At 42.3% G+C, this 15,074-nt stretch overlaps 1 protein-coding gene, 1 long non-coding RNA gene and 2 pseudogenes across 12 annotated transcripts in view; 3 read left to right on the top strand and 1 right to left on the bottom strand.

Annotated features, from left to right (window-relative positions):
• Positions 1-15,074, top strand: part of LOC309646705 — a 610,320-nt gene that overhangs the window by 449,946 nt on the left and 145,300 nt on the right. The window lies entirely within an intron of this gene.
• Positions 1-15,074, top strand: part of SAMD12 (sterile alpha motif domain containing 12) — a 443,684-nt gene that overhangs the window by 303,211 nt on the left and 125,399 nt on the right. Inside the window, exons 5-6 of one of the 9 annotated variants that reach the window (XR_014255506.1) lie at positions 458-641; positions 1,586-2,512. The exons of 4 other annotated variants lie outside the window; for them this stretch is intronic. Coding sequence is in view for 1 of the 5 variants with exons in the window: in XM_082433287.1 (XP_082289413.1) it covers positions 458-480 (23 nt within the window). In the remaining 4 variants the exon portion in view is untranslated. Of the gene's footprint in view, positions 1-457; positions 2,513-15,074 lie in introns of those variants that run through there. 4 more of the 9 variants (XR_014255507.1, XR_014255508.1, XR_014255505.1 and 1 more) reach the window with 4 other exon arrangements.
• On the top strand, positions 894-3,872 carry LOC309646746 (zinc finger C2HC domain-containing protein 1A pseudogene; annotated as a pseudogene). The gene is made up of 2 exons: positions 894-950; positions 2,384-3,872. The product of its transcript is annotated as a zinc finger C2HC domain-containing protein 1A pseudogene (transcript).
• LOC309646682 (tumor suppressor candidate 2 pseudogene) lies at positions 4,440-4,913 on the bottom strand (annotated as a pseudogene). Its single transcript has one exon. The product of its transcript is annotated as a tumor suppressor candidate 2 pseudogene (transcript).

Raw genomic sequence — 15,074 nt, 5'->3', positions numbered from 1 at the left:
TTATTTCCCCCTTTTCCTAACCTGAAATTGATATGGTCATGAAGAGTAAGCATAACCCAATGAAAAGGCCAAGGCAAAATCAGAGGTTTACAGAATTGGATGTCACCTCCCTCTCTCTCTCCCTCTCTCTCTCTCTCTCTCTGTCTCTCTCTGTGTGTGTGTGTGTGTGTGTGTGTGTGTGTGTGTATATGTGTGTGTATATATATATATATATGGAGCATCTGAAGACTTGGAAATAGGTAATCTCACAAAGGAGCAGGAAAAGAAGTGAGAACCCAGAAAGCCTACAAGGGATTCTTTGAAGAAGGGAAATGAATGTGGGACAAGTTCAGTTTCTGGGTTACCTGTTAACAAGGAGCGGGGTCAAGGGGTCAGGATATACTCGACTATGTCTAAAACAGCTCAGAAATGTCCTCAAGATTAAACACTGAAGATGGTTGTTGACTTTTGCACCCAGAAAGGTTATTGGCTGCTCAGTAAAGGCTGTTGCTGTGAATGGAAGGAGACTCTACACTGAATTGGGATGAGTAGAACAGTCCTCTCTGCATTTCTCCATTTTCTGGCTCAACAGAAGCAGTAAATAAACCCTATTCCCAGAACTATGCTGACAACATTGATGATGGCGGCACACAAATTAGGAGGTAAACAAAAAGCCATGTTAATTTCAAGCTCCATTAGAAACACAGGCAGAAAAAAAAAAAAAAAGAATTAACATCTGCCAAATAGAAGAGGTCAAAATTGGAAGGGAAAGAAACTTTCTTTTTCAGATCCTAAGAAGGTACTGCCAACGTCAAAGACATGAGAGGATTCTGTTTCTTCGTTGACTTTGTGAATCATAGAATTCTTGTAAAAACTCTGTTGTCAATATCTCCTGGAATCAGATATGTGGGGTGATGAAGGATGAGCTGCATGTTCCTTCTCCTGGAAAAGGAAACCGTACAGTGTTTGGAGTAGAGCCACGAGATTCCATTCCAGAGCTGTCTTCTATTTTGTCCCTTACATGTAATTTTTTTTTTTTAAGAACCTCCAATAATATTTATGGTTTTGGCATAATGCATACGTAGTTTTCTTTTGAAGACTCCACAATATAAGTTGTCTCTGACATGGAATTGGCATAATAGCCTTGTGTAAAAGACCTCGGGCCCTTTAATCCCTTCGTAAAATGTGTTGCATGCCCCAGATCAAGTCCAGGAAATGCACACATGTCTTTCTCTTAGTTGCTTGTGTTGAGGGGGATGATACACAAATGAAAACAGATATTTCTCATAAGTTCTTTTTTATGTCATGGCAGTGCGCGTTCTGGGTCTTTGATGATGGATGAGCCTTCATTTATAAATTTAATGCCATATGTATTAACTTAGTTTCCTTCCAGGCATTTTGTATTAGCGGGCATCACATATGGCTTTATAATGCTCCAATACCAGATGCCTGGTGGTTCTTTGATTCAATATATGCAGGAAGAAAAGATGTAAAAGATGTATGGTTATGTATACCATAACTTTTTGGCTGGGTAATCGGTCAGAAGTTCTATCCTACCTGGTGGCAAGGGATTGACCTAGTTGACTTCTCAGGCTTCTGTCTCTAGATGTTATGATCCTGTGGCATATTTTCCCAGAGGTATTAAATTTGAAGAATCAATCACTAGATGCAATCAAATCCACCCTCCCTCCCCCAAAACCAAACAGGTATTTTTTTTTTAATTTGGACTTTAAATTTATTGATTGATTGATTGATTTTTGGCTGTGTTGGGTCTTTGTTTCTGTGCGAGGGCTTTCTCTAGTTGCGGCAAGCGGGGGCCACTCTTCATTGCGGTGCGCGGGCCTCTCACTGTCGCGGCCTCTCTTGTTGCAGAGCACAGGCTCCAGACACGCAGGCTCAGTAGTTGTGGCTCACGGGCCTAGTTGCTCCGCAGCATGTGGGATCGTCCCAGACCAGGGCTCGAGCCCGTGTCCCCTGCATTGGCAGGCGGATTCTCAACCACTGCGCCACCAGGGAAGCCCCAAACAGGTATTTTTAAGTATGCAGCCATATACACATATACGCATTTCAAGAACAACAGAGTTCTCTTTGAGAATGGAAATATAGTCATTGATAAATTACATTACTGAACTGCAGGTATTAGTTACAGTGGAAAGTGAGAAATTGTAGGAAACTTTTAAAATCAGAACGTGGATTATGGCTTGAATTTAATTGTGTTGCTCAGGGCACTCTGCAGGCTGTCACTTGATTATGTTCAATTTACCTCTTTTTATATACCACCACTTACTCTCCAAATGTTTCATCTATGCTCGTTGTGTTTTCTCCAGCTCTCTCATAAGCTCTTTGAGATCAGAGCTCATGTTACACAGTAGAGACTCAATAAATACATTATAAATAAATAAAGGAGGCTGCGGCCGGAGCTGGGCCGCAGCGGTGGGTGCTGCCGGAGGAGTCTGGCGGAGCCCGAGGCGCTGGCGCTATGGAGCCCCTGGAATGGAAGTGTCCAAGTTGGAGAACTGTTACCTTGCAAGATTTGTGGAAGAACATTCTTTCCAGTGGCATTAAAAAAACATGGACCTATTTGCCAGAAAACTGCCACTAAAAAACGAAAGACTTTTGATTCAAGCAGACAAAGAGCTGAAGGAACGGATATTCCAACAGTAAAGCCTCTTAAACCTAGGCCTGAACCACCGAAGGAGCCATCTAATTGGAGAAGGAAGCATGAAGAGTTCATTGCCACCGTAAGAGCAGCTAAAGGCCTCGGTCAGGCCCTTAAAGAGGGTGGCACACTTCCTCCCCCTCCCCCACCTTCTTATGATCCTGAGTATATTCAGGAGAGATAATGTAAATTCAGCCGATAGACATATAAATTTCTGTAAAGAACAGGCAGCGCATATTAGTAATAAAGGCAAATTTCCTACTGATACCAAAGGAAAATCGACTTCTCGGACACAGTATAAGCCACCTGCACTTAGAAAGTCCAGTTCTCCTGGAACCACCTCATCAGGATCTTCACGATTACCACAGCCAAGTGGCGCTAGCAAAACTGTTGTAGGTGTTCCTTCGGGTAAAGTGTCTGAAGTTGGCTGCTCTTTGGGAAACAAACTTCAGACCTTGTCTTCCTCCCATAAAGGGATAGCAGCCCCTCACGTAGGTAAGATGGACAAGTTAGGCCCTCCACTCCGAACTGGAAGACATGTGCAGAGGTCGCATGGCAGTGATGCAAAATCAGACAGTGCCATCAAAAGGCATGAGTTATTACCCATTTAGAAATCCGGCCTCAAGTGTGCTCGCAAGCAAAAGAAAAACGTATACTGAGAGCTACATGGCCAGGGTCTACAGATAATTTTATTGAACAAATAACACAACAGCCTTCCTCGATTGAGGGCTACCTTTCCCCAAGCCATTTCTCACACGCTTAAAGCACAGAGTTTGCACAGTAAGGAATTCTTTTTAAAAGTCATTTCTATGTAGAAATCACGCTCTGCCCCAACATCATGGACTAGACTGTTGACAAGCGTTCACATTTTAAGTATTCCTTTATGATTGTTCTCTCCTTTCCGTCCCTACCCAGGGGCTCCAGTACTTTTCTCTTACGGATCCTGAAGGGATGGGTATGCTGTAGGGCAAGGGGTGGTGGGCTCCTCAGAGCTACTAGCAGCAGCCCTAGGGTGCTGTCCCTTACCACAGGGTGGCAGACGCGTAAGGGCAAGGGGGATTGGACACGGTAGGTGGGATGCGGCAACGCCCCGTAGGCACAGGCATCCAGAGCCCTTCCTGATCCCCATCCTGTGCCCTCTCAACTTGGGGTGGGGTCAACAGCTAGCTGCAGTTGGTGGGGGGATGAGCCCAGCCCGGGGTAGAGGGAGAAGCCTCCCATACCTATTAACAGCCGGCAAACTGTCCATCCATCTTGGGCGGGGGGTGGTGGACAGACGGGCAGGTAGGCAGGAAGAATCAGGCTTGTTCTGCCCCCAGCTTCGGTCCAACACAGGAGGAATTGAGGTAGCAAACGGCTGAAATGCTCCAACGAGAGGGAAAGGAAGTTCCCTCTGTGTACAGCTCCCACACCCTGGGGCTGGAGGAAGGCAGACCTTGCTTGTAAAGTGCCGTAGCCTCCAGCAGCACTGGGCCCTGGGCAAGCTTGCAGGAATGCAGGCCAGGCAAGGGCACAGGAGCCAGGCACTCCCGACCAGCACATGCCCTGCCGTGCTCCTCGGAGGGATTGCTGGGAAAGGGGGACTGGGAACTCCGCCGTCAGCCCTTGCCGGCCACCGGCCAACTCCTGTCCACGTACAAACCGACACCCAACCAGCTCTGTAGGGCGGCCCTGCTCACCGTTGAAGGTTCCGGGCCAGGGGACTTTATTCAGGGTTGTGGGCCCAGCCTAGGTTCCTCGATGGAAGCCACACCTGGAGCCTGGGGGGTTCTTGCTGGGGCCAGGGGGTGTTTATACCTGCCACCCCCAGGCTCACACCTCATAGAGGATCGCAGGGAAATCCACGTCGATGCGAGGGGGGATCCAGCTTCGGGTGCCCTGAGGAATCAGGTTCTCATGCGCCCGCCTCCGCTTGGCCCGCTTCTGCCCGTTCTTGGTGACCACTGTGTCCTCATAGAACTCGTGAGCCAGATCGCCATCCTCGGCATAGAACATGGAGCTGCGGCGGCGCGTGACTCCGAAGGGGGGGCGCGACCAAAGTTTGCTCAGCGACAGCCGCCTCCGGGCCTCCGCCCCCCACCGCCGAGGCGAAGGGCCGCAGGCCGCGAGCTTTGGGGCCGCCGGCGCCCACGTCTGGGCCGCCGGCGCATGGCGGCCCCGCGTCCGCTTCGCTCTCAAAGGGCGGTCGGCGCCGCCTTCCGCGGGCTACGCTGTCTCCCACAACGTTTTTTTTTTTAATGAAAGAAGAATAGGAAAAAGAAGGATGAGAATTAAAAGATACAGTGGAAAAGGAATGGGGTTACTCCACAAAATGCGTGGCATGAGACCCTGTCGATGGACTAGCCCAGGGCCACAAAGTGGAGTTTGAACTTTGTTGCAGGAGCCAAAGTACAAGAGAGGATAGGAGTAGTTACGTGATTCATGATGTCTAAAACAGAAAAATAAATCACTTTCTCTGTGAAAGTGCAACTAGTTCTGAGGCCTCAAAAGTTCTCCTTTGATCTCTCATAAGGAGACACCGGATAACTTAACTGTTAGCTTCTTAATTAACATCCCTACTGAATCCATACTAAATATGGCAATGGATTTCATAGGGTGTTTTTTTTTTAAGATGCCCTCAATGCAGGCCTATAACATGACATCCTGTGATCCACCGAAACCAGTTGTGATGTGGGTGTGTTATGTGTAGCTATATATATTGTCTGCTTTTGTTGTAAGTATGTAACATGTACATATTCATTATTCAGATTTAATCCAGGGATAGATTTTCAAGTATCTAAGATGCTAGCTCTCCATCCGGGTTGCCCATTAGAAAGAAGCATCTGTGGAGCTTTCTAAAAATGGACACATCAGGGTCCCTCCCTGAGATTTTGATTTCTTTAGTTCGGAGAGTGGGATCTGGGCATCTGCCATTTGGAGAGTTTTAAGACTGATGTCTACGCATAACATGAGGATCATAGAGGAACTGGTGAATTGCTGTCTTTTCAGCTAGATTCTTTAATAAATAATGTTTGTCTCAAAAAAATAAATAAAAATTAAAAATAAATAAATAAAGGAGCAAAGGGCTAGATGAACGTGGCTGCAGATTCAAGATGCCGCCATTTACATTACAAGATGTGACCTGAGAAATTTAACAACTGAGGATGGTCCCAGTTCTTCCTTGGAGGTCATTCATTTTCCCCTCCTCTGGCTCCCATGAATAATACAGATGTTTAATTTTTCCCCCTTTGGTCCTTTGCCCTTTGAATCCACCCCAGCAAAAACGCTCAACTCTATGGCACTAGAAAATGTTGTGAAGAGCTTTACCATCTTCCAACATTTGTGTATTTATATACTTATTTTATTCTTGGCCTTCGTTTGGGCTTTTAAAAGTTTTCGCAGTTTCCACTGTCATTTTCTACATGTGTTGTCTTTGCCTTCTTTTTGACAGCTAAGGTACCTTTTTTCTTTTTTCATAAATTTTATTTATTTATTTTTGGCTGCGTTACGTCTTCATTGCTGCCCGTGGGCTTTCTCTAGTTGCGGTGAGTGGGGGCTACCCTTTGTTGTGGTGCGTGTGCTTCTCATTGCGGTGGCTTCTCTTGTTGCAGAGCAGGGCTCTAGGCACGTGGGCTTCAGTAGTTGTGGCACGACGGCTCAGTAGTTTTGGCTCACGGGCTCTAGAGTGCAGGCTCAGTAGTTGTGGCACACGGACTTAGTTACTCCGCGGCATGTGGGATCTTCCCAGACCAGGGATCGAACCCGTGTCCCCTGCATTGGCAGGCAGATTCTTAACCACTGTGCCACCAGGGAAGTCCCTAAGGTACCTATTTTAAATGAGATGTTCCTAAAATACAGGTCAAGGACTCCCTACCTGTAGAAAAATTCTCTAAGGATAACATAAGGAACTAGTGGCAATGGTTATGTCTAGGCAGTGTAGAAACGTGGAGGAGAGTGTTTCCTTTTCATTCAGTAACCATCTGTTTGAATCATTTTTGTCCATGAGCGTGCATTGCTTTTATAATTTATAAACTGGTTAAAAGATAAAATATCTATACTCATCATGGCAATTCTAGCAGGTCTTAAAAGTTTTAATGAAATATGAATGCAGTTAGTTTATGCATATGTTTATTCTAAACAAATGAACAATCGCATTGTTCTAAGATACCACACTTAATGAACCCAGTATTCCACCTTTTGAAGCATCTTATAGGTATCTGAGATTAAATACTGGTCAGTGATTCATACTGGGGTACGTTTATGGGTGGAAGGTGACTGAGCTGCTTTTGTATCTGTAGCTTTCCGCTTTGAATGACACACCCCCCGGTGAGTATTGTAATAACACAGGAAGTGTTTCCGTCAGTGGGTCAAGAGAACCACTTCCATCACAGCTTTGCGTATTTTTATTCATTTTCTTCACTCGTGGCAGTGTTCACACTTGGAACCCGTTTCACGTGCTAAGGGTCCTCCACCTCGATTACAGCTTTTTGCTAACTCTTCACATCCCATTTCACTCTTTGCATTTCCAAACTTTCTCTTTCTCTTCAAGGTTTTCATGTCATTTTGGTCCCAGGGTTTCATTCCCAAGTCAGTCTATCTGATCCTGCCTCTAATTTGTCATTAGCATTTCCACTCTGGCTTGTTTGTTTTGAGTTTCTGCAAATGGTTCAACCATTGTCAGGCATGTTTTAACCTTCAAGTAAATAAATGTCTGCTTAGAAGTGCATAAAGTTATTTGACTCCATAAAAGAATGCTCACAAACACACGCTGTTCTTCATAAACATTCTATGTTACTGTATTAAGTTGATAATTGGTAAGATATGTTTAAATTTGCACATTGTAGAAACTGTAAGTTTAATTCCCAGCAGAGTAAGTGTATAAATGCTCAGAGTCATATACGATTCTATGAAGATGCACTGTTTATCTGTAATCTGTAACATTTAAAAATTAGCCAAAAAGGCTGAAAGAGGGTTCTTCCTATGTTTTCCTCTAAGAGTTTTATAGTGTCCCGTCTTACATTTAGGTCTTTAATCCATTTTGAGTTTATTTTTGTGTATGGTGTTAGGGAGTGTTCTAATTTCATTCTTTTACATGTAGCTGCCCAGTTTTCCTAACGTGTGTATGTGGAATCTAGAAAAATGGTACAGGTGAGCCTATATGCAGGGCAGGAATAGAGACGCAGACGTAGAGAATGGACGTGTGGAGACGGGGTGGCGGGGGAGGTGGGATGAATTGGGAGATTGGGATTGACATATATACACGACCATGTGTAAAACAGGTAGCTAGTGGGAACCTGCTGTGTAGTACAGGGAGCTCAGCTCAGTGCTCTGTGGTGACCTAGATGGGTGGGATGGGGGGTGTGGGAGGTCCAAGAGGGACGGGATATATGTATACATTATAGCTGATTCACTTTGTTATACAGCAGAAAGTAACAGCATTGTAGAGCAACTATACCCCAATTTAAAAAAAATAAATGCATAGTAGGTAGTCAAAAAAAAGGCGTGAAAGAGACTGGCTACATGATCCCCTCCCCCAGTGATTCTCCAACTTCAGTGTGCATGAGAATCACCTGAAGAGCTGGTTGAAACACGGATTGCTGAACTACTGATTCAGTCGGTCTTCAGTGGAGCCTGTGAATTTTCCTTTCTAACAAAATCCCAATTGATTCTGATTCTGTTGATCTGGGACCAGATGTTGAGAACCATCGCTATCCCATTCCTCCTCCTGAGCACACAGAAACACTGCATTTCCCAGCTGTGCTCATACTTATGTTAGGACCAAATGACTAGGTCCGGCCCAGTGGCATGTGTATGTCACCTCCACATTGGGCCACACAGCTCCCTGCGTCGTTCTCCGCTCTCTCTCGCCCCTTCCCTGGGCAACAGTGGAGACTATGTATTCAAGATGGTGGCCTGCCGAGATGGAGGGTCCCTAGATCTGTGAGTTTGTGATGGAGGAAAGCTGCCTTACTCACGTAAAGCTGTCATATGAAAGAAGAATAATCCTTTGTTATTTATATCAAGTCATTGAGTTTCAGGGCAGCGTTGCCTAACTCACCCTAATACACATGACTTTCACGTGGTCATGAGATGAACCAGTTGCCCAGCTCTGAGGCAACTTTTACTATGCAAATTTGAGAGATTGAATCAATCTACCATCTATGCTTCCCCATCCAAAAAAAAAAAAAAAAAACTATTTAAATTGACTTATATGTACTTAGCTTAGAGCCACATGTCTGTAGGCTACAAAGAGATTGTTGGTAATCTTTCAGAACATCTCCTATAGCCACTTTGGTACATTTTGGGGTGATGATCTTTCATCTGAACTTTTCCAACTGCCGGCTCCTTGGACTCAATATTCTTACACTCTCAAAATGGTTCTACGCACACAGCCTTTACTTCATGTTGAAAGAGACCACGGCCCTTTTCCTCTCATTCAAAGCACATTACTGGACAGCTCTTCCTTGTCTGCCTCTGTTCCTCCTCTACCTTGTTCTACCAGTGAAGTCATCCCATAATTTCTTTTTTTTTTTTTCATGAAAACTTTCTTTTAATTAAAGAATAGTTCGTTTACAATGTTGTGTTAGTTTCAGGTGTACAGCAAAGTGATTCAGTTGTATAGATATAGGTATATAGAAACACACACACATATACACGTCTATTCTTTTTGAGATTCTTTTCCCTTATAGGTTATTACAAAATATTGAGTATAGTTCCCTGTGCTATGCAGTAGGTCCTTGTTGGTTATTTTATATATAGTAGTGTGTATACGTTAATCCCAAACTTCTAATTTTTCTCTCCCCCGCTTTCCCCTTTGGTAACCATAAGTTTGTTTTCTATGTCTCTGGGTCTATTTCTGTTTTCTGTATAAGTTCATTTGTGTCATTTTTTAAAATTAGGTTCCACATATAAGCAATATCATATGATATTTGTCTTTTTCTCTCTGGCTTACTGACTTGACTGGGGCATAATTTCCCCTTAGGCATCTTCACAGTTAAGGTTGATGGGCTCTGAGTGACCCACATCTTTCATCGTGGTTATAAGCCTCTAGACCCTCCCAGGTGATCCCTGTTCCTTTACCCCATTGCTGGTGATACTTTGCTGAATCTGACCCACCCCTTTCTGTGGACTCTGCCTGGATGTGCATGACCCCTTCCTGTCCCACCAACCTTGAAGAATTTGACCACTTGCCTACTTGGGTATCTGCCAGGCTCTGGTACCCCATTTATTTGTCAGTTCTCCTGTCCAGACCTCCACACATAGTGCACTCCATGGCTAAAGTAGACTCTAGTCAAACTCTCTTCCTTTTTCATGCAAATGTTATATCATTGCCCCTATTAATGTCTCCTTCACACAGAAGTGAACCAAAAGCAAAGATTTTTCCCAGTTATACCTTATGAAAACTGCACTTCCCTCAACCCTTTCCTGGCATACTACCCCACACTACCTTACGTGAAATCAAAGCCTCAAGATTACAGAATATAAAAGATTCACCTTTTAAAATGGTGTTCATTGTTCTGTTGATAAGTAATCATACACTTATTGAAGAGAATTTGGAAATTCAGAAGAGTACCAGCCTCTATCTAAAGATAATTTCTTTTATGTTTATCTTATTGCCATGTCATTTAAATATACCCAGCTACTTAATATTCTGTTGCACATTTAGGCCATCATTTATTCAAACAATCCAAGCAAATGTTGCTTCTGATTTTCTTATTATTATAAATAATGACAGGCTGCACATACCTGGTAATATTTCTAGATCTACCAAAAATCTATTTCTAGATTCTTTGCAAAGGAATCCCTTGGTATAAGTATATGAACAGTTGATGTAAATACTACAAGAAAGAGCTAAAATATTAAAAGTGGTGTGTCTGACGGGAAGTTCACTAGGATGGGCAGCAGTGGGCAGAATGCTTTTTTCAGTTATAAGCACTGCATTTGACTTTTTCTGTTTGTGTATTATTACAATTAAAAATAAACATATTATAAAAATTATTTTATTTTTTCCCAAGTGAAGTTATGCTCTCAAAAAGGTGTATGAACACTTTAAAGAATTCATATTACATACACATATGAACAAATTGCCCTTCTGAAAATTTATAAAAATTTACCCTCCCATCAAGAATGTAAAACATTTACCTTCCTGAAAAAGCCTCTACAAACTAGGTATTTCTTTTTCCTTTTAAATATTTTCTAATTAGCTTTAAAATGACAAGCAACTTTTATTTGCATTTATCTTACTGATAAGGTTGAATTGCTTTCCTATCTGATTTATGGTCCATTTATATTTCTTCTTTTGGCTGTCCCTGTGACATCTGTCCCCTTAGAAGGTGGTTTCCTTATACCAGTGACATGGCCATGGGCTTAAACATTTGGGTAATTCTTCTTTTGGAATGACCATCAGAGTCCGAGTTACTTTTTCTTGGATATTCTTAGGACCAGTTAGTTATATCATCAAGTTATGGACAAATTGCAGAGCAACTGCATGGTGATAACCTCAGTTTTCTTTTGTGGTTTTAAACCATCCATGACAGGAACCGTCAAATGGGCATTCCAGTTACCTGTGGAGCCACGAGAACATGAACAGAATAAATATGTGGCTCTTGAAAGTCACCACAGTCGTTTGACTGTATCTATTATGGAAGGCCTCTCACTACATCCACCTCATCATTTTATAGACTTCATATTTAATATATTTATATTAATTAAAAGTTGTCCATTAGTCTGCACGTCAATCTGTCATGCAACGTTATACACATAGTCTTATACGTAGCAGACACTTAGAAACTGGATCAAGATTGTAGACCAAGCATATTTTTGACTAAATGTCATTCATCCTAAGGATTTTTGTCTGTTTTATTCATCGTTGTATTCCAGGCAGCTAGAAGAGTTCCTAGCACAGACTAGGTGGTTAACAAATATTTATTGACTAAATGAATACATAATGAAAATATAAATGAATGAATGAACAAACCAACACTTCACAATTGGGCGTCAAGACGCAAGCTTTGTTTACCTTCTTTTGTAATACAACACAAGATGGCAAATGCTTTTGAATAATACAGGTGACAAATACATGATAGAGGCTGAATGGCATTAGAAAAAGGGCAAGCTTCACTTCTAACTTTGGCTCTGTGCCCTCAGGGAATTTACAGTCTAGTGAGAGAGAGAGACATTAATCAAACGTTCCTACAAATAAATAGGGAATTAACAGATTTTAAGTGCCAGGCATATAACAGGCTTACCTGGCCTGGGTGTTCAAGGATGGCTTCCTTCTCTGAGGAAGGGGTATTTCAGCCTCACATGGCAAAGGAAGCATTCTGAACACAAATTCAAAGACGAAAATGCATTGGAGAAACGGAGAAAAAACAAGTGCCAGGAAGCTCAGAGAGGGGTGGAGAGTGTTGAGAGATGAAGCTGGAGATAAGGTCTTTGTAGCTCTTTGCTCTGTGATGAGGGAGAGACACACTGACCCTTACCAGCAATAAGGGCTTGGTGACACCTACCTGGTAGGTTTATTGTGAGGATAAAACGTATATGTGTAACTGCTTAATGTCTGGCCCATAGAAATTCCCAGTAATGGTCATTTCTTCCCTCTTTCTTTCCTTTTGTTACCTATATCTTGAGTTCATTAAGAGCCAGAACTTGGTCATCTATTTCAGTGGGTCCCCCTTAGTGCCTATCCTGGTGTGAACTGCTTGGTAAATGTTCAATAAATGACAGCTGGGGTTACCATTAGTAAGTAGTCCGTTGTATGCTAGGATTTTGTATTTATTTTCTTACTTAGGTTTTTATTTAATAAAAATTGATGTGGATTTATAATACTAAATTGAGTTTCTAACATCTGATACTTTCATATGCGGAATTATGCATCTTTGTTATCCATTTGGGATTTGGGATTTTGGTATTTGGGATTTGATTGTGTGGTTTGGACATGGTTTTATTTTCCAGCAAGTGGAGTGTTGGTTATTTCAGAGCTTCAAAGCATCTCTAAGATTTAGAATGATGAAAAAATGTAATCTATATATATTGAATTGCAACATATATTTGCATCACAGCATTTTTCTGATAGCTATCAGAAAAGCATATAAATACAGAGATTAAATGAATGCATAGAAGTAAAAATATCCTTTCACCAATAATTTGCTGCTCCAACAACAAAGCAATAATTTAGAACTCTAACCTTGTAATTCGGCTGATTAGAAGAATCCGATTCTCTCTTTATTTCACGTTATGTTGTATCTAATTGATGGAGAAGTCTAAGTGAATCAATATGCCAAAAACTGGCCTAGACAAATTCCATTTCTTTTGTGTCTAGATGACGTGTATGCCCAGTTTGCCCAATTTTCAAGTAAAAAAAAAGTCTGTTTTATTTTTTCCAACTGCCAGAACTGCAAACTAAAACTGGGTTCTCCCTCTTTCTCTCTCACATAATTACATAATAAAGTTCCCACATTCCAAACTTCGCTGACAATTCTGTTGATAATACACAAGATAGAGTAGAATGCATCCCAGCCTTCCTTAACTAGATGAGTCTAAACAATTGTAAAAAACAAACTTTAATCAGATTTAATGTACTCAGATCCAACCAGATGCTCACAGCAGATCAGAGGAGAAAGAACACACGAAGCGTCACCTTTTATGGCATGATCCTACATGATTCTTTCCTTTTTTTTCTGATTATTGATGGTAGATACAAGATAATATTTATACTCCACATATTACCCACAAGTGTTTTTTTTTTTTTTTTTTGGTCTTTTTCATCCTTCACTTTTTATTAAGAAGTTAAGTTCCTGTTTATCTTACCCCTCAGTTCTTCTTACAGATACAGTTTTGTGTACTGGCCTATTCATAAATTATTAATGTCACATTGGAAAAAACCTTTCAGAAACAGGCCCTCCTGACACGTAACTACTGGTAATTTCAGCCAAGCATCAGGGTGCCTGAAGCACACCCAGCTCTACCAGCAAAGAAAGCCTCTGAATCTCTTCTTCCGCTAGTGAAACAATTAATTTTACGTTCCATTTGCCAGCTACGGTGCCCACCTAAGTTGATCATGTCTGTTAAACCCATGTCAGTCTTTTCAGCCTGCTCAGCTCAGGGGAGGGTCAAAATGTATAGCCAGGCTCCCGCGCTTTGGGGTAGAAATGAGAAGATTTGCATTCCGCGAACAAGAAAATGGCATTGCTGGCTGTCAGTCTGGAAGGAAGAGCTTTTCTCTCCAACGTTGCACAGCAGGTTCTGCTCAAGTCCCTGAATGTCAGCTCATGCCTCACTGCTGAGCAAGCATCTTCCCCACCTAACCTGGCAGGCAGATGTGTCTGCCGTGAAAGCAGGCTGCCCTCAGATTGAGCAGGCAGGATGCCCCAAATTGGGGGCCAGTTCTGTTCAACTGAGTAGGTTGCGCTGCAGCTTTCTCTAGTAGGAGTTTACGATCAGATTTGAGATGTGCCTTCAATGCCAAGGAAATCGAGCAGGAGAACAGTCTGACAGAGCTGGCTTGTGTCTGAAGACGTAGCGAGGGACACATCATTTCTCCCACTGGCACCCGACACCCCTTCCCTTCTCCCTGCCACATCCCATCCAGCATGGAGACTCAAGTGGGCCGATACAGTGGTTATGAAGGGAGTCGGGACTGCTTGGAGGAGAGGGCTTGGAGCCCCAGGGCCCCAGAAAATATCACAGTTGGGACCTATAATCTGACTGTGCATGGGGGTGTTTTGCATTTCACATCTTCGTCTGGCTTCTAGCAGCACACATCTGGCTCTAATTTTCACTAAAGTGTTAAAAAAAAAAAAAAAAAGAAAAGGAAAGGAAAAAGAGCAAACTGGCTGTGGTAAGCCAGAAGAAGTTATAATTTCCTAAGAGGATAAATCTGCTGAGGAGAACATGTATTTCCAAACCAAATATAAATTGACTTCTATATTTTCTGTTTTCAGTTGTGTACGTTGTCTTTTCATTCACAAATATTGATTAAATGCCTAGTCTGTGCCACCACTAAGGTGAGCAAAACAGACTTTTCTTCTGGCCCACAAGAAGCTAACCATCAAAGTAACATTCTCTTCAGTTATCATGAATCATCAGAGTTGGATGTATACAAATCCTTAACATTTCAGACTATTTTACCGTGTCTAAATACCTTATGGCTAAATTTCATCATCTCGTGTGTAAAATGAGGGGAATTGGTCTGCAAAATCCTTAAGGTACCTGGAAAACGTTCAGCTGGGCTCTGCCATTGGCACCTGTGTGGTCTTGGGGACGGTGCTTAATGTTTCTGAGTTTCAAACCCTGCATAAGTAAAATGAAATAATGCCCAATTTGCAAGGGTTTGGGTTTTTGTGTTTTTTCAATGGAATGAAGATTGAAGTCTAGCCTGGCCTAATAGTAGTACAGAATAGAAGTAGCTACTATGGTATTCTTGTGTTTTTTCTGTGACTCTGTAAATACGGCTTTC

Source organism: Balaenoptera physalus (genome assembly GCF_965194825.1).
Source record: "Balaenoptera physalus genome assembly, chromosome: 17".
NCBI classification, from domain to species: Eukaryota; Metazoa; Chordata; class Mammalia; order Artiodactyla; family Balaenopteridae; genus Balaenoptera; species Balaenoptera physalus.
This window is presented reverse-complemented; position numbering and strand designations above follow the sequence as displayed.